The sequence below is a fragment of the Camelus bactrianus genome, chromosome 35 (genome assembly GCF_048773025.1).
Source record: "Camelus bactrianus isolate YW-2024 breed Bactrian camel chromosome 35, ASM4877302v1, whole genome shotgun sequence".
Lineage (NCBI taxonomy): Eukaryota > Metazoa > Chordata > Mammalia > Artiodactyla > Camelidae > Camelus > Camelus bactrianus.
Window position 1 is genome coordinate 1,558,147 of NC_133573.1, and position 24,267 is coordinate 1,582,413.

Below are 24,267 nucleotides of genomic sequence, written 5' to 3' on the forward strand. Positions count from 1 at the left end.
TTCGCTAGTTCTCAGGTCCTTTTCGGAGGGAACTGATCTGTACGTAGGTGAATATTTCTTGACTCCTTGGGAGGAGATAAGTTCAGGCTCTTCCTGTGCCCCATCTTGAACCTCCTTCCCTGTAGATGGGTTTTTCTCTTAAGAGGAAGTCTCATTTTCCTGTTTCTTCAAATTCAAATAGTTCTTAATTGCATCTTGGATATCAGGAATATCATCTTGTTGAAACTCTGGATTCTGCTGTATTCTTCTTATGATTGGTACTATTTTTGTTTGTTTTGTTTTAATATCTTATTAACATGATTGGGTGCAAAATGAAGATTCTGTATTTAGGCAGCAGCTCAAATTGCGTTTCAGTTCTAGCTCTTGCTAGGTGGCTTAGCATCTTCCCTGTGTGTATGTTGGCAAGGGGTCGGGAGGTTTGTGTGGAGTTTGTGGGAATGGTTTGGGGCTTCTGTTCTGTGGACCCCTTCTTTGTGTGACTTCCCCTGAACCTTCCCAGTGCTTGTGATTGCCTTGAACTCTGTCCGCTGGTTTGAAAGTTCTGAAAACTCGGTTTTTTGTTTTGTTTTTTTTTTAAATCAGCTATTAGGTATCCTGCCTGGGTCGGACAGGGCTTTCCCTCAGACTGGAAGCCGGGAAGCTCTAAGACTCTTACGTAGGACTACCTCCTCTTCCAAGAGTCGCCTTCGCTCAGGAATCTGCCTTCTCTTGGTCGCTTTCTAGTGTTGATATCTGTATTTTATTTAGAGTGTTTGGTGGTTACGTGTGGCAGGGTTTGTCCGTAGGTACTTACTCTCCTGTACAAGAATCAGAACTAGGGACTTGAGATACGGTTTCTCAAACTGTTGTCCATCTGGATGGAGAATCCTTGAGACTTTCCATGCATAATAGAATCTACTCATTCTTCCCAAATCAGAACTGTGTTTCTTTTAAGGACTTTCTTTTATGAACTCTATTCTTTTATGTTAAGAGTAGAATTGCTTCTTAAAATTTGAGATGTTTGTATTTAAATATTTTAGGCCTTGAGAAAAGGAGAAATGAAATGTTTAATTTATGATAGTTACAATTTCCCACATTCAAGGTCAGCTTTCCTCTGGAAAAGCAATAGGAAGCTATAGCTACAGAAGGTATCCACCATTGTGCCTGAGAAGTGTGCAGTAAGTGTGTGTGCTCAAATGATCATCTTGGCTTTCTGTGGGTTTTAGAAAGGTGACAGTTATGATAGTAGTAAAAGCAAGATACCAAATAAATACGTTTCCCCCTCATATTATATCCTAGAAAGCAACACTTGCTCTGGAAATTGAGAACAAAGTCCTCCGGGAACAACTGCAACTAGCTTTACAGGTAAAAGATATCATGTTCCTTTAAAATTGTTAACAAGTGAAGAAAATATCTTTAAAGAACTTTTAAAATGAATTTTGACCTTGTAAACTAACAGGTCTCCATTGTGTTATTTTAACAGGTTTAAAGTGTACTCATTTTGTGCAGTAGAAATATATTACTAAAATTTAATATTTATTCTTCCCAAAACAGCTGAAAGTAATGTTATCTTGCTTATTAATCAAACTAAAGAATTCTATTTCAAACTGAGACAATATTCTATGTAAAAGTAGAATACTGCAGCCTTTCCAGTTAAACTTGGTTAAACTAGGATGTTGGTTCTTATGGCTTTTTTTCAAATTCTTACTAAATCATAAAACAAGGAATGAAAGAAGCTACATTTTCTTAAGTGGATAGGTGAAAGTAAAATGATTTGTATATTATATAATTTTTCTTCTGAGAAATGCAAGGTAATACATGAGTTTATTAGTGACATAGTTCAAGAAATTAGCTGGGGACAGAAGCAATATAAAAAAGCAGTAGGCTTTCTTTTACTGAAACAATTTAGAAACCATAATAGAAAAAATTCTTTTCGTAATATTAGTATATCATATTTAACAAAAACACACAGTTTTATATGAAGAAAAATATTATGAGGATTATAGGTAAACAGTGAAGAAATCGACATTTATACTTTTGGTTTTGAAGTCTCAATATTAAGAATATTTCAATTTTCCATTTTCTTCAAATTGACAAACGTAAAGCAGTTTATTTCTAGATATAAGAGGGACTGTTTTTGAGCTTTACCAAATTGTTATAGGATGTACTAAGATAAGAAACTAGTGATTTTCCAAACAACAATTAGGGAGGATTTGTTCATGCAAAAACCAATGTAAAATATAAAAATACAATAAGTAAAGCAGTGTGACTCTGGATTTGGTACTGAATGAAAAGTCCAGAAACGGATTCAAATGAATATAATAACTTAGTATTTTACAGTTTGTTATTAAAATTTGTTCATAGAAGGATAAAATAATCACAAAAATGAAGTACTATGAAAAGATTGTTGAGTTCTAGTTCTGTAGGACATGTCATGTAGCACATGTAGCACACTGCAGTGAGGTGCAGATTGGTTTAAGGTCCAGAAGTAATAAATGAACTGTCAAGGTATTGGAAGAAACCCTGGGTAACAATTGGATGGTCTTGGCTACAGCAGTGCTTTTCAAGCATTATTCCGGAAAGGAATATGTTAATGTATTTAGCTATATATAAATGTAAAACTTTTTATGGTTAAAAAATTCATGAGATACAAAGATAAATGGAAATTTTTACAAAATGTCTCATATAAAGATCTTTTACAGTCTACAGGAGATATGGGTAGCCTTCCTTGTAAATAGACAAAGGACACAAATAGGCAGGTCACAGTCGAGGAACACCAGGAAGACTCGTGCAAGTATATTCCGCCTTACTAGTTACCAAATAATCACAACTTAAAATAACAGAGGGATAGATTTTTTTTACTTAATTACCATTTTGGTAGAAATTTAAGGAACAGAAATATCTAATATTTTCAGATTTATGCTGAAATCAGCAGTCTTTCACATGCTTCTGAGTATGAATTAATAACTTTTCTCAAAGAAAATTATATAGCAAAAGTCCTAGAAAGACAGTCTTTCAGTGAACCATTCCACTTCTAAAAAATTTATTGTAAAGGAGAAAAAAGTGTACAGACATTATGTACAAGTATGTAGAATATAAAATTTTAATAGCAAAATTTAAAAAATTAGCAGTATGTCCATTGATAAGAAATTCGCTAAATAAAGGTATGATACTAAAATGTATTAGCTATTCTGATTGGGGTGTATATTTATCATCATGGAAACGTATATATGACATTATTTAATGAAAAGAGCATATTATGCTAGTATGTATAGTATGATCCAATCTAGATAACAATTTAAAACTATATATATACATATATGCATTAGCTATATTTAGAAATAATTAAATAAAAAGAATATACATCAAGGAGTCAGCAGTGAGTTTTCTGTTTGTGGTGAGATTGTGAACTCTTCTGTTGATCTGTATGTTCTTTCATACAAATAACTTGTTAATTTTGTATAACTAAACATTAAAAATGACATTTTAAAGAAAAATTTCAGTGTAGAAGAAATTATTTTTTAAGTTTTATTTTATTATTTGACGTAGATCTTAATTATGCTGGGTACATTCTATCACCTTTTATAACATATACATTTTATTAACTTTTATTGTGCCTGTGTAATAGTTAAAACCTTAAAAAAAATAATGGCAGAGAGAACCTCTTCGGTATAAAAATAGCCCTTTAAGTGGAAGAGATTTTTTATAGTTTTAAATTTTGATGGATCTGCTAAACTATGGATTATACCAATGGTTTAACTTAGCTTACTCCAACTCTGTAAAAATAAAATTGAGAAGTAGAGTGAGTATGAATGTATGAAGATTCCTGAAAATTGTAATATTGGCAGGAAACTGTCACAGAAATAACGGTTAATAAACAGTTAATTTTTAAAAAAATTTCAGGAATCTGAAAGAGCTAAACATCAACTTGACTGTTTCCTAAATCAAGAAAAGGAGTTACTTAGAAGTGAGGGGAAGAGCAAGACAGCAACAGAAATGGGTACTGGTAAAATAAAAGTTAAACGCGAAGATTCAAAATACACTCCGTTGGAGAAGGAAGTGGGAAGAGCACTAGTGGCAGATTCAGGTGGACAAAAAACAAATGGTAAAGTAGAACATCTGCAGGTAAGAAAATAACCAGAATAGAAGCAGTAATATGTGCTGGAAGGAGCTTATCTTTTATATTAATTTTTATGTTATTTGTATATTATTTAAAAAAATTGTTTTTTTTTTTTGCTTGGAATTTTGCCTTTTGCCTTCTGGATGCATCAGTTAATTATTGTCTTGAGTATAAATCTGTAAATCAAATACATATTGATTTTTGTACTTTGTTTCATCCAAATATTTGCATCTTATTTTCAGGACAGTTGATGCAATATAGAATTGTCATTGATAAAATAATGTTTTATTTTAAAACATTTATTTATCTGTTTTGATTGCTATAGCTTTGAAATATTGTTTGAAATCAGAGAGCATGATGCCTCCAGCTTTGTTCTTCTTTCTCAAGATTGCTTTGACTATTCAGGGTCTTTTGCAGTTCCATACAAATTTCAGATTGTTTCTTCTGTTTCTGTGAAAAATGCCATTAGAAATTTGATAGGGGTTGCACTGAATCTATAGACTGCTTTGGATAGGATGGACATTTTAGCATCGTTAATTCTCCCCGTCAGTGAACATGGGACCCCTTTCCGTTTGTTTGTGTTGTTTCCCGTCAGTGTCGCGCAGGTTTCAGATGCAGGGCTTTCGCCTCCTTGGTTAAGTTTATTCCTAGGAATTTTATTCTTTTTGTTGGAATTGTAAATAGCATTGTTTTCTTAATTTCTCTTCTGAATGGTTAACTTTTAGTGTATAGAAATACAGTAGGTCTCTGTCTGTCAATTCTGTATCCTGTAACTTTGTTTATTGGTTCTAACAGATTTTTGGTGGGGTCTTTAGGGTTTTCTATGTCATGTCATCTGCCGATAGTGACAGATTTGTTTCCTCCTTTCCAATTTAGGTGCCTAATTTTATTTCTTTTCTTGCCTAATTGCTCTGGCTAGGACTTCCAATAATATGTTGGGTAAAAGTGGCAAGAGTTGACATCCTTTTCTTGTTCCTGATCTTAGAGGAATTGCTTTTAGCTTTTCACCACTGAATGATGTAATCTGTGTGTTTGTCACACATGGCCTTTTTTATGCTGACTACATTCCCTCTGTACCCACTTTGTTGAGAGCTGGGTTTTTTTTTTTATTATTATGAATGAATGTTGAATTTTATGAAATTTTTTTTGCAGCTATTGAGATGATCATACAATATTTATTCTTTATTTTGTTAATGTGGTATATTACATTGATTGATTTGTGGCTATTGAACCATTTCTGCATCCTTTTTAGAAATTCCACTTGATCATGATGTCTAATCTTTTTAATATATTGTTGAATTGGTTTGCTCGTATTTTGCTGATAATTTTACATCTATGTTAATCAGGAATATCTAATTTTATTTTCTTGTAGTGTCCTTGTCTGGTTTAGGTATCAAGGTAATGCTGGCTTTGTAAAATGAATTTGGAAGTATTCTTTTCTGTTCTACTTCTTGGAAGAGTTTGAGAAGGATTGATATTAATTCTTCTGTGAATATTTGGTGGAATTCTCCACTGAAGTGTCCTGGTTCTGGACTTTCTTGTTCATAGGGAGTTTTAAAAATTACTGACTCAATATTAATAATAGCAGTAGTCTGTCAGTTCAGATATTGTTCTTTCATGATTCAGTCTTAGAAGGTTGTATGTTGTAGAAATTCGTTCATTTATTCTAGATTGTCCATCCTGTTGGCATATAATTGTCATAGTCCTCTTTTTTGATCCTTTGTATCTCTGTGATACCAGTTATAACATTTCCTTTTTTTCCCCTGATTTTATTTTTGTGAACTTTATTTTTTTTCTTTGTGAATCTAGCTAATTGTTAATTTTGTTTCTCTTTTAAAGAACCAGCTCTTGGTTTCATTGATTTTGTTGTTGTTGTCTCTTTAGTCTCCATTTCATTTATTTCTGCTATGATCTTTGTTCCTTTCTACTACTAAACTTGGACTTTTTGGTTATTTTTCTAGTTCCTTGAGGTATACATTTATACTATTTGTTTGAGATTTTTCTTCTTTGTGAGGTAGGCATTTATTACTATGAATGAAAGTTCCTCATTAATTCACTACATCCCATGTTTCAGCATGTTGTATATTCATTTTCATTTGTCTTAAGGTATTTTTTGATTTTGGTTTTGATTTTTGTTGGAATATTGGTTTTTAAGTAGCATGTGGTTTAATCTTCACATATTTGTAAAATTTCCAGTTTTCTTCTTGTAATTGATTTGTAGTCATACTGTTGTGGTTGGAAAAGATGCTTAGTAAGATTTTAATGATTTTAATCTACCTAAATTTGTTTAAACTTGTTTTGTTGCCTAGCATATAATCTATCCTGGAGAATGTTCTGTATGCACTTGGGAAGAATTTGTGTCCTGTTTCTTTTGGATGGAATGTTCTATGTATATCTCTTCAGTTCATCTGGCTTAACATCATTTAAAGACAAATGCCTTCTTACTGATTTTTAGTCTGGATGATCTATCTGTTGATGTAAGTGGAGTATGAAAGACCCCTACTATTACTGTATTGCTTTATATTTCTCCCTTTAGGTCTGTTAATAGTTGCTTTATATATTTATTGCTCCTATATCGGGTGCATAGTGTTATATCCTCTTGTTGGAATGACCCCTTTACCATTATGTAACGCACTTCTTTGTCTCTTATTACGGTGTCAGTTTCAAATTTTATTTGTCTCATAAAAGTATAGCTACTCTAGCTTTCATTTGGTTTTTGCTTGCATGGAATGTCTTTTGCATCCCTTCATCTTCAGTCTGTGAGTGTCTTTAGGTTTGAAGTGAGTCTCTTGTAGGCAGCTTATAGATGGTGTTTTTTTTAATCCATTCAGCCACTCTTGTTTTTTTGATTGGAGAATTTAATTTATTTATATTTAAAGTGATTATTGATAACAGTCTACTTTAAGTTGATAACAACTTCAGTGTAAACATATTGTAAAGCTCTACATTTTTACTCTCCCTCATATTTCATGTTTTTGATGTCACATTTTACATCTTTTTATCTAGTGTATCCCTTAACTAATGATTGTGGTTGTAATTATTTTTTATTTTACCTTTGGTTTCTAACCTTTACACAGCTTTATAAGGGACTCACCCTCTACCTTTACTGTATATTAACCTTTACCAGTGAGATTTACACTTTCACATGTTTTCTTGTTACTTTTCTTTTCCGTTTAAAGAAATTGCTTAACATTTCTTGTACGTCTTGTTTAGTGGCAGTGAACTCCTTTAGCTTTTGCTTGTCTGGAAAACTCTATCTCTCCTTTAATTCTGAATGAAAACTTTGCCTGTTAGAGTATTAGGTGGAAATTTTTTTCTTTCGGCACTTTAAGTATATTCTTCCACTCTATTTTGGCCTGTGACATTTCTGCTGAAAATCTTTTATTTAGAGTCCTTTGTACATAACAGGTTGTTTTTCTCTTGCTGCTTTTAAGATTCTCTCCTCATCTTTAACTTTTGACATTTTAATTATAACATGTCCTTGTGTGGGTCTCTTTGAGTTCACTTTATTTTGAATTCTCTGGACTTCTAGATGTGTGTGTGTGTGTGTGTATACATACATACATACATACATATATATATATATATTTTTATTGAAGTGTAGTCAGCTTACAATGTTGTGTCAGTTTCTGGTGTACAGCACAAAGCTTCAGTCGTACATGGACATACATATATTCGTTTTCATATTCTTTTTCACCATAAGTTAGACTTCCTGGATCTAGATGTCTGTTCTTTTTCCCAGGCTAGGGAAGTTTTCATCCATTATTTCTTCACGTGAGTTTTCTACTTTTTCTCTCTCCTCCTTCTGGGACTCCTTTAATGTGAATGTTCGTCTACTTGATAATGTCCTGTTAGTCCCTTAAGCTAGCTTCACTTTTTTAAAAATTTATTTTCTTTTTGCTGCTCTGATTGGGTGAGTTCCTCTGCCCTGTCTGAGGTCACTTACCCTGTTGGCTGCTTTATCTAGTGTGCTCTTGAGCCCCTTTAGTGAATTTTTCAGTGAAGTTATTGTATTCTTCAGCTCTGTGACATCTGTTTGTAGGTTTCTTACATTTTCTGTGTCTTTGTTGAAGTTCTTACTGTGTTCATCCATTTTTTCTCCTGAGTTTGGTGAACATTATTATGTCCTGTACTTTGAACCCTTTGTCAGGTATTATCTCTGTTTCCTTAATTTTTTTTCTTTTTTTTTTCCTTTCCTCATTTTAAAAAAATTGAAGTAGAGTTGGTTTACAGTGTTGTATTTGTTTTTGGTATTCAGCATAGTGATGTGTGTACACATTCTTTTTCATTTTCTTTTTCATTAAAGGTTACTCCAAGCCATTGAATAGCACAGGGAACTATATACAGTAGGACCTTGTTGTTTACCTACTCTGTACATAATAGTTTGTATCTGCCAATCCTAAACTCCCACTTTATCCCTCCCTCCCACCTTTTCCCTCTGGTAACCATAAGTTTATTTTCTAAGTCTGTGAGTCTCTGTTTTGTAAGTTGGTTTGTGTCATTTTTTTTTTAGATTCCACATATAACTGATATTTTACGATAATCTGTCTTTCTCTGACTGACTGACTTCACTTAGTATGATAATCTCTAGGTCCATCCATGTTACTGCAAATGACATTATTTTATTCCTTTCTGTGGCTGAATAGTATTATATTGTAATACTATTGTGTGTATATATATATATACACAACACATTTTCTTTATGCATTCATCTATGGATAGACATTTAGGCTTCTTCCATGTCTTGGCTATTGTAACTAGTGCTGCTGTGGACACTGGGATGCATGTTATCTTTTCAAATTAGAGTTTTCGCTGGATATATGCCCAAGGGTGGGATTGCTGGATCATATGATAACTCTTATTTTCCTTTTTTTAAGGAACCTCCACACTGTTCTCCACAGTGACTGCATCAATTTGCATTCCCATCAACATTGTAGGAGAGTTCCTTTCTCTCCACACCCTCTCCAGCATTTAATGCTTGTAGACAGTTTGATGTTGGTCATTCTGACCGGTTTTGATGTAATACCTCACTGTAGTTTTGACTTGCATTTCGTGAGTAATTAATGATGTCAAGCATCGTTTCATGTGTCTGTTGGCCATCTGTATGACGTCTTTGGAGTAATGTCTGTTGAGATCTTCTGCCCTTTTTTTGATTGGTGGTTTTTTTTTTGCTTTTTTTTTTGATACTGAGCTGTGTGAGCTGCTTGTGTATTTTGGAAATTAGTCTCTTGTCAGTCACATCATTTGCAAATATTTTCTCCCATTCTGTAGTTTGTTTTTTTCATTTTGTTTAAGGTTTCCTTTGATATGCAAAAATTTTAAGTTTTATTAGGTCCCATTTTTTTTTATTCTTGGGTTTTTTTTTTTTTCTATTACTCTAGGAGACAGATCCAAAAAAATATTTGTGCAATTTATGTCAGTGTTCTTCCTTTTTTTCCTCTAGGAGTTTTATAGCATCTGGTCTTATATTTATGTCTTTAATCCATTTTGAGTTTATTTTTGTATGTGTTGTTAGAGAATGTTCTAATTTCATTCTTTTATACGTAGCTGTCATTTTCTGAGTGCCACTTATTGAAGAGACTGTCTTTTCTCCATTGTATACTCATGCCTTTTCTTGTCAAAGGTTAATTGACCATACATGTGTGGGTTTGTTTCTGAGCTTTCTATCCTGTTGCATTGATCTATGTGTCTGTTTTTGTGCCAGTACCATACTGTTTTGATTCCTGTAGCTTTGTAATAAAGCCTGAAGTCAGGGAGCATGATTCCTCCAGCTCTGTTGTTCTTTCTCAAGATTATTTTGGCTGTTGGCGGTCTTTTGTGTTTCCGTACAAATTTTAACATTTTTTGTTCCAGTTCTGTGAAAAATGGCATTGGTAACTTGATAGGGATTGCATTGAATCCATAGATAGCCTTGGGTAGCATGGTCATTTTAACAGTGTTGATTCTTCCAATCCAAGATCATAGTATATCTTTCCAACTTTTGTGTCATCTTCAGTTTTTTCGAAGTTTTTTTGGTCTTTTGCTTCCTTATGTAGGTTTTTTCCTAGGTATTTTATTCTTTTTGATGTGATGGTAAATGGGGTTGCTCCCTTAATTTCACTTTCTGATCTTTCCTTGTTAGTATTTAGAAATGCAACAGATTTCTGTGTACTAATTTTGTATCCTGCAATCTTACCAAATTCATTGATGAGCTCTAGTAGTTTTCTGTTAGCATATTGAGTATTTTCTGTGTATGGTATCATGTCATCTGCAGACAGTGACAGTTTTACTTCTTCTTTTTCAATTTAGATTCCTTTTATTTCTTCTCTTTCTCTTATTGCTGTGGATTGGACTTCCAAACCTCTATTGAATAAAAGTGACGAGAGAGGCATCCTTGTCTTGTTTCTGATCTTAGAGAAAATGCTTTCAGTTTTTCACCATTGAGAATAATGTTAGCTGTGGGTTTGTCATATCTGCCCTTTATTATGTTGAAGTATACTCTCTCTATCCCCACTTTCTGGAGTGTTTTTATTATAAATGGGTGTTGAATTTTGTCAAAAGCTTTTTCTGCATTTATTGAGATAATCGTCTGATTTTTACTCTTCATTTGTTAATGTGGTGTATCATACTGATTGATTTATGGATATTGAAAAATCTTTGCATCCCTGGAATAAATCCCACTTGATCATGGTGGATGATCCTTTTAATGTATTGTTGGAGTTGGTTTGCTAGGATTTTGTTGAGGATTTTTGCATCTATGCTCATCAATGATACTGGCCTGTGATTTTCTTTTGTGTGTATTATCTCTGGTTTTGGTATTAGGCTGATGGTGGCTTCATAGAATGAGTTTGGAAGTGTTCCTTCCTCTGAAATTTTTTGGAATAGTTTCAGAAGGTTAGGTGTTAGCTGTTCTCAAAATGTTTGGTAGAATTTGCCTTTGAAGCCATCCAGCCTCGAATTTTTGTTTCTTGGGACTTTTAAAATTACTGATTTGATTTCAGTGCTGGTAAATGGTCTATTCATATTTTCTGTGTCTTCCTGGTTCAGTCTTGTTAAATTGTATGTTTCTAAGAGATTGTCCAGTTTTTCTGGATTGTCCTTTGTGTTGGTGTGTAGTTGCTCATAGTAGCCTTATTATGATCCCTTGTATTTCTGTGGTGTTGGTTTTAACTTTTTCATTTCTGATTTTATTAATTTGGGCCCTCTCCCTTTTTTTTTCTTGATGAGTCTGGCTAAAGGTGTATTAATTTTGTGTATCTTTTCAAAGAACCAGCTTTCAGTTTCATTGATCTTATCTATTGTTTTTATTCTTTATTCCATTTATTCCTGCTCTAATTTTTATGATTTCTTCTATTAATTTTGGGTTTTGTTCGTTTTTCTAGTTGCTTTAGGTGTAAGGTTAGGTTGTTCATTTCAGATTGTTCTTGTTTTCTGAGGTAAGCTTATATCGCTATAAAGTTCCTTCTTAAGATTGCTTTTGCTGTGTCTTAGAGGTTTTGGATCATCATGTTTTCATTTTCATTTGTCTCTAAGTATTTTTTGATTTCTTCAGTGATCCACTGATTGTTTAGTAGCATTTTGTTTAGCCTGCATGTGTTTGTGGTTTTTGCAATTTTTTTCTTGTAGTTGATTTCTAATCTCATAATGTTTTGGCTGGAAAAGATACTTGATATGATTTCAATTTTTAAAAATTTACCAAGGCTTGTTTTGTGGGCCAGCATGTGATCTGTTCTGGAGAATATTCCATGTGCACTTGAGAAGAATGATTATTCTGCAAACAATCTGTCCTTGATCATGTAACATCCTGTGCTTACTGCAGGAGCCTGGGAACCTGGAGCCTGGGAACCTAAATAGCTTAAGATTATTAGCATTGTTTAGGTGGTATGTGAGGCATCATGCATGTCCTATATAAACCCTTTTACAAAAATCAATTAAGAGAGTAGCCATCAGCTCCCTCCACATACGGTGTGTATGTGTACATGATATCGCGACACCGACACTGACTTTCAACCTGTATTGTGTCTCCAGCTCTTAAGTGGGTCTCTTGTAGACAGCATATATATGGATCTTGTTTTTGTATCCATTCAGCCAGTCTGTCTTTTGGTTGGAGCATTTAATCCATTTATGTTGAAGGTAATTACTGATAGTTAATGTTCTTATTGCCATTTTGTTAATTTTTGGATTTTTCTGTAGATCTTCCCCCACCTCCCTTTTTTTGTTCTCTTGTGATTTGATGAGCATAGAGTTACATTTGGATTTCTCTTTTTTGTGTGTCTGTCTACTATAGATTTTTAGTGGTTACTATGAGGTTTTGGTATAGAAGTCTACATTTATACATGATTGTTTTAAATTGCTGATCTCTTAATTTCACTTGTATTTTAGATACCCTGTGTTCATACCCTCCTCCTCTCATGGTTACTGGTTTTTATATCATATTCTACATCTAATTGTTTTGTGTATCTCTTAACTGCTTATTGTAGATACAGATGATTTCGCTACTTCTCTCTTTTAACTTCCCGGTTAGTTTGTATGTAGATTATTTCCTGCCTTGACTGTATGTTTGTTGGTGAGCACCCCCCATTTTGTCATTTTCCTGTTTCTAGCTGTGGCCTTCTTTCTTCTGCCTAGAGAAACTCCCTCAACATTTGTGGTAAAGCTGGTTTATTGGTGCTGAACCCTTTTAGCTTTCGCCCATCTGTGAAGCTTGTGATTTCTGCATCAAATCCGCATGAAAGCCTTGCTGGGTAGAGTGTTCTCGGGTGTAGATTCCCCCTTTCATTTCTTCAGATATATCACGCCACTCCCTTCTGGCCTGCGCAGTTTCTGGTGAAAAATCAGCTGGTGACCTTATGGGAGCTCCCGTGTGTGTCATTTGTTGCTCTTCTCTTGTTCCTTTAACATTTTATTCATAACTTTAATTTTTGTCAGTTTGACTACTCTATGCCTTGCTGTGCTCCTCTTTGGGTTGATCCTGTGTGGAATCTCTGCACTTCCTGGACTTGGGTGACTGTTTCCTCTCCCAAGTTAGGGAAGTTTTCAGCTGTTGTGTGCTCAAATATTTTCTCAGGTCTTTTCTCTCTCTCTCCACTTTCTGGGACTCTATAATGTGAATATTAGTGTGCTTCATGTTTGTCCCAGAGGTCTCTTACACTATCCTCATTTCTTTCCCTTTTTCTTCTTTTCTGTTCTGCAGTAGTGATTTCCAGTACTCTGTCTTCTAGCTCACTGATCCATTCTTCTGCCTCATTTATTCTATTCTTGGTTTCTTCTAGTGTGCTATTCATTTCAGTGATTTTATCCTTCAATTCTGCTTGGTTGTTCCTTTTATTTTCTAACTCTTTGCTAAAAACTTCCAACTTCTCTCTCTGTGCATCTGTTCTCTTCCTGAGTTCTCTAATCATCATCATGATCATTAGTTTGAATTCTTTCTCAGGTGCATTGACTTTCTCCTCATTACTTATTTCTTCTGGGATTTCATCTTGTATGTTTGCCTGGAACATATTCTTCTGCTGCCTCATTTTGTCTAAATTTCTGGTTGCATTTTTACGTACATTAGTTATGTTTCTCGACCTTGGAGAAGTGGCTGTCTGTAGGCGATGTCCTGTGTGTCCCAGCAGTGCACTCCCATCTCATCACCCAGGAGCCAGGGGCCAGCTGGTCCCAGGGTTGAGTAGGCCTGCATTTGTGGAGTTGTTCCGCAGGCTGTGGGATTATTGTCTTCTTCCTTCTGGTGTCTGCCCCTTTTGGGTGAAGCTGGACTAGACACTTGTGCAAGTTTCCTGGCTGGAGGACTCCGTGCCTGATATTGATGGATGGAGCTAGGTGCTGGCCCTCTGGTGGGCAGGGCCATGTACAGGGCCGTGTCTGGCGGCAGCTGTGGGCTCAGGAAGTCTTTCGGCAGCATGTCTGCTGACGAGTGGGGCTGTGTTCCCACCTAGTTTGTTCTTTGGCCTGAAGCGTCCCATCTCTTAGGCCTACAGGTTGTTGTGCAGGGCCAGGTCTTGGTGCCAATGACCCAAGCAAATTGTCAGCCTCCAGGAAATCTCATGGAGATGAACACTCCCCAGATGTCCACCGCCAGCTTTTGTGTCCCCAGGGAGAGCTGCAGCCAAGCCCCAGCTCCCCTGGAGGCCTCTGGAACAAGCGGGTCTGGCCCAGGCCCCTGTGAAATCGCTACTTCTGCCCTTGACCCTGGTGCTTGTGAGCCTGTGTGTGCTCTGTGAGAGCAGAGTCTCCTTTTCCCCCAGTCCTGTGGGGCTCCTGCGGCCAAAGCCCGCTGGCCTTCAAAGCCAGATGCTCTGGAGGCTTGACTTCCGCTGCCAGATCCCCAGGCTGGGGAGCCATGTGGGGCTCAGAACTCTCCCTCCTGTGTGTGAGCCTCTGCGGTGTAATTCTTGTCCAGCTTGTGGGGGGTGGGGGTAGCTCACCCGGGGGGGTGTGACGGTTCCCTCTCTGTGTCTCCAGCTGAAGATCTTTCTCAATGGGTTCCAGGCTTTTTTTTTTTTTTTTTTTTTCCGTCAGTGGTTATGAAGCAGTCAGCTGTGGTTTTGTTGTGTTCGTGAGAGGTGGTGAGCTCAAGGGCTGTCTGTTCCACCACCCGGACAAGATCTCTGTGATACTCTTTCCTCTTTTAATTGATGTGTAACTGAGCCCCCATTTTATATTAGTTTCAGGTGTACAACATGGTGATTCAATTTTCTTATAGGTCACAGTCCATTTAAAGTTACTACAAGCCAGTGGTTGTGTTTCCCTGTGTGGTGCAGTATACCCTTGTTGCTCACTTATTCTATACATTGTAGTTTGTATCTCTTCTTGTTTTTTTTCCCCCTAAGATTTTATCTTGATTTTTCACTTGGAACATATTCCCCTCTTTCTTCGTTTTACTTGACTCTGTTGTTTTCTGTGCATTAGATGAAACAGTCTCCTCTCCCAGTCTCAAAGGGTTGGTCTCGTGTTGGGTGACCTTGTTTTTCAACCCTGTCTTAGGCCTGTGTTGTCTCTGATTTTAGTTGTAATATCTTCTAGTAGTTTAGGGTGTTCCATGACCAGTCAGTGTCTCAGAGGGAGGATCTCATTCAGTTTCCAGACTCAGGCTCATCTGAAGTGAGACCCTCTGCCTAACAGCTGTTAAAGAATGCACATGCGCACAGTTGTAAGGGACTGAGAGCGTAAGCCTGGCTGGCCCCCGGCCTGGTACAGTGGAGGTGGCCCCAGGATAGCAGCCACAAGAGTTGGGGTTCCAGACTAGTGTGCAAGCTCCATTTGGGAGATACCAGTGAGCTGTAGCACGGCCAAGGGCGGGTGCAAGTTTGGCATCCCCTAGTCTCTGTGCCGTGATCGCTGCTCTGTAACCCAGGCGAGTGCCAAGGCTGAGGCCTGCACCGAAGGCCAGTGTTCCCTGGTCCAGCAGGTGGGGCCCTTTCGCAGAGAGGCTGTGGGTGTGTTTCAGTTGCTGGCTACGCAGTGCCCTGGAGCTGGTAGCCTGCCAAGAACTGTCTCTCTGATTGTTCATCTGGTGAGACCCAGGAACACAAGCCCCCCTGGTTATCAGAGTCAGGTGGTCAGGGGGTACCCTGGATGATGGCTTAAAACACTAGGTCGCCAGACACATAGGAGAGCTTCCCTCTGAGATACGCTAGTGTCTGGAGCCTGGCAAAGGGAGAGCGTGAAGACTGCCTGCTCTCTGATGTCTCAGGAAGTGTTTACCATCAGCCCTAGATGTGTGTTTAATTAGAACTTTTCCCCTCAGGCTGCAGCTGTAATGATAAACCAGTGGGCCTCTTAGAGAAGGGCTGAGCTCCCTGGGGCTGTGGCCTTTTGCTGTGCCCTGGGAGTGGTTGCTGTGCTGGTCACTGTCCTGTGGGGCCTGGGAGCATAAGCCCGCTGGCCACCAGAGCCAGGCGATGTGGAGGTGTCCCTGGGTGTCCACTGCTACAGTCACGGCACCAGAGAAGGGCATGAGCTTCTTTCAAAGACACCGGCGAGAGGGAGCGAGGCAGATGGGGAGGGTGAAGACTGCACGGGCCTCCGTTCCCCGAGCCTGGATCTGGAGGCCCCTGTGAGTGCAGAGCCAGCCGCCTGCGCCCAAAGCTCCTAGGCAAGCAGGGGCCTTGTTCTGAGCCAGACGGGGAGTGGGCTTCAGCCTGCTGTCCGTGTGGTGCCCTGGGAGCGGGCGTCTGTGAGGAACTACGTTTTTCTTCCTTTCATTTTTGCTCAGTTACTCTTGCATATGTAGGCACATTAATAATTGAGTTGACTGACTTACCCAATTAAATCTTAAAGCTGTTACTAGTGAGTGGTCTGTTGAACACATTATGATTGATTCAGAGACCTGTTCACAAAGCAGTGTAGAAGCAGAAAGCCTGCGCCAGACCCATCAGGGCAGCGTCACCCTGGGTCAGTAAGAGGCTGCTGTCCAGCGAGAGTAAGAACAAACTGTGTCAGTGTTTCTTTCCAGTCATTGACCTGAATTACTGAGAATTCAAATTCAGTGTCCATGAGACTTATTTTTTTTTTTTACTGTACACATAAAATTTTAGCTTAGATTGGCCACCCAGAAAAGAGGAATTACCTAGAAGCATGTATTTCTCTGCTTCATGGCTATTTTAAATAGTTCTAGATTACAGACCCAGATGAGTTAGCAAGAATTAGGTACTGAATGTAATGACTAATCCAGTTTTAATGTCTGTAGTGATTATTTATATTTTTAAAGCATATATGTTTTTAATGTTATATCAGAAAAAATTAGACTTTGGTTTATTTACTTGTTGCTTTGTAAACTTAGGGGTCGATTTTTTTCTGTCATTTATTCCTTTACATTATAAATAATGTGTGGTCAGTATTATGGATATTTGAGAAGGTATAAGAAAAAGTCTTAATAATTATCTTCAGCTTTAATGGGACCACAACCAGCTTATGAACAGTGAAGAAATAGAAACAAAGTGTGATTCTGGTATAGTGATGTGAAGTTCATGGCAGAACGTGACATACTACTGTACTTTTCCTTTGGAAACATGGTGAGGTTTAGGCTTTGAAAATGCTGGAAAGCCAGTGATTTGTTTGTCACCTGAAGAACATGAAGTGGTAACTTTTCATATAAGGTGTTTTTATACTGTACATTTATTGCTGCTGATGAATTTGATAGAATCTTTATGTATTTAGTGAGTGTCGGAAAGCAGAATCATTAACTTAAAGGTGCTTTAAAGAGAATCTCCAGTCCCTGTGAAGATGTAGAAAGGCAGTCTCAGTTTCTTCCTACGATCTGTTGGAAAAGTCATGTTGAGGGGCTGTGGCAGCGTTGCTGTGAGTTACTGCTACGTGGCTGATCAGTGAGAGTCAGGAATGATAATAGGACGTGGAAGAATGACCAATGGGCCAGGTGGGACTGCAGACTGAGGACGGGATGTGGAAGAATGGATGAAGTTTACTAACTTCAGGGGAAGATTATTTCAATTAAGTTTAGTTTAAATAGGGAAACATGGGCTGGCTGTCCATGCTCTGCAAGGCTCTGTGCTAGACATTTTGGGGAGTGTAAGATGGCAGCTGTGCGGTCATTGCCCTCCATGCATCGACATCCCAGTGAGACACGCAGGATGTGTGAAGAAATAAGTAGAGCACAATACAGAAGATGCATTCCATAGAAAGTTAACGAGAAGCTGCAGCAGATGGGAGGAACGGTTGTTTCTGGCTGGGCTGAGAGTAACACAGTGTGTAATTTAAGAAAGACAGTTGGGTGGATTTTAACGGGAATATGTGGAAATGGTGTTAGAAGTGCACTGAACAGTTGAAGCAAAGAGGAGTGCCTAGGATGTGCACAGTGTGCCAGGGGAAGGTCAGTTGTTACTTTTTCTGGAGCCTGTACTAAGGAGAACAGTGAGAGATAAGACATGGAATAGTGTCGTTTCAGCTTGCTAGCTTTTACAGAGTTGCCCTTAACAGCTTTAGGTTGAATATTGCTGAATATAATAAAAATTCAAACTATCAAGCATATGGCATAATATTATTTATCGAACTTCCTTTTGGGTTACTTTTTAGACCCCAACAGAATTTCTGAAGTACTTTGGAAAAGTCTCCCAAACCTTCAGAGAATGGATGGAAGTAAAGTAAGGAGATCCCACCTGAGCAGACACATGGTGTTGGTTACAATAAAGGACAGTTTTCGCACTTAACAACATTTAGCAATTTATTTTGGCTTAGGGAATGAATTAGTGGCAAATATTTAATCAGACACAACAGATGCTAGTAATTTAGTGTTTCACTTCATGCGCGTTGTCTTTTCTTAATTGTTTTACAGCATTGAAATTTACACCTTTTAGAAATGAAAATGTAAACTATTTATGTTTTATTTTTAAGAGTTACACAGCCAACCTACTTTAGTCTAAATCCTTTTTTTAGTTTTTCCCCCAGTACTGATTATATTTGCTATAAAGCACATTTGTACTAGAGAGGAAGTGCATTAATACATGTGCATTTCTTCTCCATAGATTAGATGATCAGCTGTTAAATTTGCTCATTCCCTTATTCACTAAATTCATTAATTCAGCAAATATTTTATCACCTTCATGTGAGAGTGCTCTTTTGGGCTTTAGGTTTTACTGAGAAACTACAAATAAGGCCTGTTATCCTGTGGTGTTGACATTATAGTGACAAAGACTGGCAATAAACAAGTGAAATAAATGAGCGAGGTAATTTTAGAAAGTAGTAAATGAAGACAATAAAACTCCCTGATACAGGGAGTCACAGGGAAGGATAATTTAGATTAGATGATCAAGGAAGGCATTATGTGTGAAGAAAAGGTATTCTCTCATTATGAAATTAAAAAAAATAAAATTATTTTCTCTTTCAAATTTTTACCAGAAGAAACTTCTACAAATGAAAATTTACCTTGTCATTAAAAACACTAGGGGACGTCTCATGACTTCCTCAGTTAACTGTTGTGCAAGGAACATATTACTTACTAGTGACCCAAACTGTAGGCATAAGGTAGATTTTAAAGAGGAACCCTTACAAGCTAAAACAGGAGAGGGTCCTGTCCCTTGAGCGCACTTTGGTGCCCAGCAGCGTTTCAACTAAACACGCTAGTGTTCCGCAGCACTCCCGTGCGCACCACATTTTGTTTGGAGAGCACTTTACCCTCTCTGCATGCAGTACTGTTGGATGATCATAGCCGTTCAGACGGTTCTTCACCAGTTCATGTACTTGATCAGCAGGACAGCTGTCCAACCTGCATGGCTGTGTACCTTTGCTGGACTTAGTAATCCAGGACTTCCATATCAATTACATGATCTGAGAAAGAAACAGCAAACTCAGTTGTAATATAAAATACAAAAACGGTAGCCCTGTGTGATGGATGCCTGAGACCACCCCCATCACTAGGAGGACTCCCAGGACTCAGCATAGAGTAACTTGTTGCAGCAAAAGGACACAAAGCAAAGTCAGCAAAGGGAAAGACCCAGGAGACACCAGGTACAAGTTCCCCAGAGTCCTCTTGCACTGGAGTCTCACAGGATGCTCTCGACTCCTCCAGCAGTGAACTGTGACAGCACAGGTGAAATGTCTGCAGGGAAGCTCGTTAGAGACTCGTGTAGCGCCCTCGGACTGTCATGTGCTAAAACCCCAAACTCCCAGGAGGAGAGCAGGTGTTCTGCAGGACCACTATGTTGTATTAACAGTTTGGACACGGTAAACTGTTCTTATCAGTTCTGAGAATTGTAGGAACCCTCTCAAAGTCTAGGGCCCCAAATGCAGGCCAAGACTCCACCTTGCAGTCAGGTCTTTGGAAGAATAGCAGCTTAGTTTCTGCTGTTTGCACTCTTCTCTGTGCAGTGCGTCCCCATGGCCCTTGGCCAGGAGTAAAATTATTATCAGTGGGACCCCACACTCCAGGATGACACCAACATATAGCGTTGGTCCCAGTTATGCCTTTTAGGAGTCCTGGACGTAGCTAGTTAAAAGAAATCCTGTTAACCATATCTTAGAAATCCGAGTGGCTGCCTTACTAGTTTTCTAAGGGGGTACCAGTTCAGGTACTGCATAACTCCGGCCAGTAAGTTACAGCTGACTGCTGAGACAGTGTCATGGCCAAGACAGTGTCATGGCCGTCAGGGCACACACACAAAATATAATCACACAGAGCAGCACGTGGTACAATGGCTGTACATCCCATGAGGACATGCATTAGTCAGGCAGTAGCGGTAACAGGGCCCCCACATGGCCTCCACCCTGGGCCTCTCAACTCAGGGTCCTCAGTTCAGTACAGTTGATTTAGTTGTAGTAAGGTCTTTGTTTTATTTATTTATTTTTCTTGAAGTATAGTCGATTTACAATGTATTAATTTCTGGTGTACAGCATAGTGATTCAGTTGTACATATATATATATTCCTTTTTATATTCTTTTTTCATTATAGGATGTTACAAGGTATTAAATATAATTCCATGTGCTATACAGTATTAACTTGTCTATTTTATGTATAGCATTTAGTGTCTGCAAATCCCAAACTTCCAGTTTATCCCTTTCCACCCTCTCTCCCCTGATAACCATAAGTTTGTTTTGTCTGTAAATCTGTTTCTGTTTTGTATTAAGTTCATTAGTATTGTTTCTTTAGATTCCACATATAGGTGATATCATAGTCTTTTTCTTTCTCTTTCTGACTTACTTCACTTAGTATGATAATCTCCAGGTCCGTTTATGTTGCTGCAAGTGGCATTTATTTTATTATTTTTTATGGCTGCATAGTATTCCATTGTGTATATCTACCACAACTTCTTTATTTAATCATCTGTCGATGATATTTAGGTTGCTTCCATGTCTTGGCTATTGTAAATAGTGCTGCAGTGAACATTGAGGTGCATGTGTCTTTTTGAATTAGTTTCCTCCAGATGTATGTCCAGGAGTGGGATTGCTGGATCATGTGGTAAGTCTATTTTTAATTTTTAAAGGAATCTCCATACTGCTTTCCATAATGGGTGCACCAAACTGCATTCCCACCAACAGTGTAGGACAGTTCCCTTTTCTCCACACCCTCTCCAGCATTTATTATTTGGATTTTTGAATGATGGCCTTTCTGACTTGTGTGAAGTGATACCTCATTGTAGTTTTGATTTGCATTTCTCTGATAATTAGTGATATTGAGCATTTTTTCATATGCCTGTTGGCCATTTTTATGTCTTCATTGGAGAATTGCTTTTTTAGGTTATTTGCCCATTTTTGGAGTGGGTTGTTTGTTTTCTTGTTATTAAGTTGTATGAGTTGTTTGTGTATTCTGGAAATTAATCATTGTCTGTTGTATCATTTTCAAATATATTTTCTTATTCTGGAGGTTTTCTTTTTGTTTTGTGTATAGTTTCCATTGTTGCGTAAACAGCTTGTAAGTTTGATTAGGTTGCATTTGTTTATATTTGCTTTTATTTCTATTGCCTTGGTAGACTGTCCTGGGAGAACACTGGTACAAATTATGCCAGAGAATGTTTTGCCTATGTTCTCTTCTAGGAGATTTATGGTGTTCCGTATTAAGTGTTTGAGTCATTTTGAATTTATTTTTGTGTATGGTGTGAGGGAGTGTTCTAATTACCTTGATTAACACGAGGCTGTCCAGCTTTCCCAACACTACTTGTTGAAAAGACTGTCTTTTCTCCACTGTATATTCTTACCTCCTTTGAAGATTAATTGACTAAGTCTGTGGGTTTATTTCTGGGCTCTCTATTCTGTTCCATTGATCTATATGTCTGTTTTTGTGCTAGTACCATGCCATTTTGATTACCGTAGCCTTGTAGTATTGTCTGAGATCTGGGAGTGTTATTCTCCCAGCTTTGTTCTTTTTCTTCAGTATCGCTTTGGCAATTCTGGGTCTTTTGTGATTCCATATAAATTTTAGGATTATTCTAGTTCTATGAAAAATGTCCTGGGTAAATTGACAGGGATTGCATTAAATTTGTAGATTGCCTTGAGTAGTATGGCCATTTAACAATGTAAATTCTTCCAATCCAAGAGCATGGGATATCTTTCCATCTCTTTAAGTCATCTTTAACTTCCTTGATCAGTGTTTTGTAGTTCTTCACATGTAAGTCTTTCACCTCATTGGTCAGATTTATTCCTAAGTATTTTATTTTTAAATACGATTTTAAAAGGGATTTTTGTTTTTTACTTTGCTTTTCTGATATTTCATTGTTAGTGTGAAGAAATGCAACAGATTTCTGTATGTTAATGTTGTATCCTGCTACCTCGCTAAATTCTTATTTCAGGTCTAGTAGTTTCTGTGTGGAGCCTTTAGGGCTTTCTATATATAGCATCATGTCATCTGCATATATTGACAATTTTATCTCTTCTCGTCCAATTTGGATCCCTTTTATTATTTATTGTCTGATTGCTGTGGCTAGAACTTCCAATACTATGTTGCATAGAAGTGGTGAGGGTGGGCATCCTTGTCTTGTCCCAGATTTTACCAGGAAAACTTTCAACTTTTCACCACTGAGTATTATGCTGGCTGTGGGTTTGTCATATAGCTTTTATTATGTGAAGATATATTTCCCCTATACCCAGTTTGGTAAAAGTTTATATCATAAATGGGTGTTGAATTTTGTCAAATGCCTTTTCAGCATCTGTTGAGATGATCATGTGATTTTTGTCGTTTCTTTTGTTGCTTTGGTGTATCACATTGATTGATCTGTATATGTTGAATCATCCTTGCGTCCTTGGGATGAATCCAACTCGATCATGGTGTATGATCTTTTTTATGTGTTATTGGATTCTGTTTGTTAAATTTTGTTGAGAATTTTTGCATCTATGTTCATCAGTGATATTGGCCTGTAATTTTCTGTTTTGGTAGCATCTTTGGTTTTGGTATCAGGATGATAGTGGCTTCATGGAATGAGTTTGGGAATGTTCCTTCCTCTTCTGTCTCTTAGGAGGTTTTGGTAAGGATTAGTATGAGTTCTTTGTATGTTTGATAGAATTCCCCAGTGAAGCCATCTGGGCCTGGACTTTTGTTTGCAAGGAGGTTTTTTTTTTTTTTTTTTTTTTTATAATTGCTGATTGTAGTTCACTTCTAGTGATCAGTCTGTTCAAGTGATCTATATCTTCCTGATTCAGTTTTGGTAGACTGTATGTTTCTGGAAACTTGTCCATTTCTTGTAAGTTGGCCACTTTGTTGTCATATAGTTGTTCATAGTATTGTTACATATTTTTAAAATTTCAATAGTGTTGGTTGCAATTTCTCCATTTCCGTTTCTTATTTTATTTATTTGTGTCCTCTCTCTCATCTTCTTGGTGAGCCTGGCCAAAGGTATGTTAATTTTGTTTACTCTTTCAAAAAACCAGCTCTTGGTTTGATTGACTTTTTTCTATTTTTAAATCTCCGTTTTATTCCTTTCCTCCCTGATCTTTTAAATTTCTTTCCTTCTTCTAACTTTAGGTTTTAGGTTCTTCTTTTTCTAATTCTTTTAGGTAGTAGGTTAGATTGTTTATTTGAGATTGTTCTTGTTTTCTGAGGAAGGCCTGTATCACTATGAACTCCCCTCTTAGGACTGCTTTTGCTGCACCCATAGATTTTGCGTGGTTGTTCTTACAGTGTCGTTTATCTCAAGGCATTTTAAAATTTCCTCTTTGATTTCATTGTTGACCCTTTGTTTTTTTAGCAGCATGTTGTTTAGTCTCCATGCGGTTGTTTTTTTCTTCTTTCTCTTTCTGTGGTTGATTTCTGGTTTCTTGGCATTGTGGTCAGAAAAGATGCTTGAAATAATTTCTGTCCTCTTAAATTTATTGAGGCTTCTTTTGTGTCTGAGTATGTGGTCTATCTTAGAAAATATTCTGTGTACACTTGAATGTATAGTCTTTCTTTAGGGGGGGTGTAAGGTCCTAAAAATATCAACTAAGTCTAACTGTTGTAATGTGTCATTTAGTATCTCTATTGCCTTATTGATTTTCTGTTCAGAAGACCTGTCCAATGATGTTAGTGGGGTGTTAAAGTCTCTTACTATTATATTCCTATCGGTTTCTCCCTTTATATCTGTTAGTATTTGCTTTATGAATTTGGGTGCTCCTATATTGGGTGCATATATGTTAATGACTGTAATATCCTCTTCTTGTATTGCTCCTTTAATCATTATTATAGTGTCCTTCTTTATCTTTCTTTATGGCCTTTGTTTTAAAGTCTGTTCTGTCTGATATGAGTATTGCTACTCTTGCTTTCTTG

General features: G+C 37.3%; 1 protein-coding gene across 1 annotated transcript in view; it reads left to right on the forward strand.

Moving 5' to 3' along the window:
* CCDC7 (coiled-coil domain containing 7) overlaps positions 1-24,267 on the forward strand; it is a 196,693-nt gene that overhangs the window by 75,861 nt on the left and 96,565 nt on the right. Inside the window, exons 14-15 of the mRNA XM_074357988.1 lie at positions 1,279-1,344; positions 3,883-4,104. Of these exons, the coding sequence (XP_074214089.1) occupies positions 1,279-1,344; positions 3,883-4,104 (288 nt within the window). The remainder of the gene's footprint in view (positions 1-1,278; positions 1,345-3,882; positions 4,105-24,267) is intronic.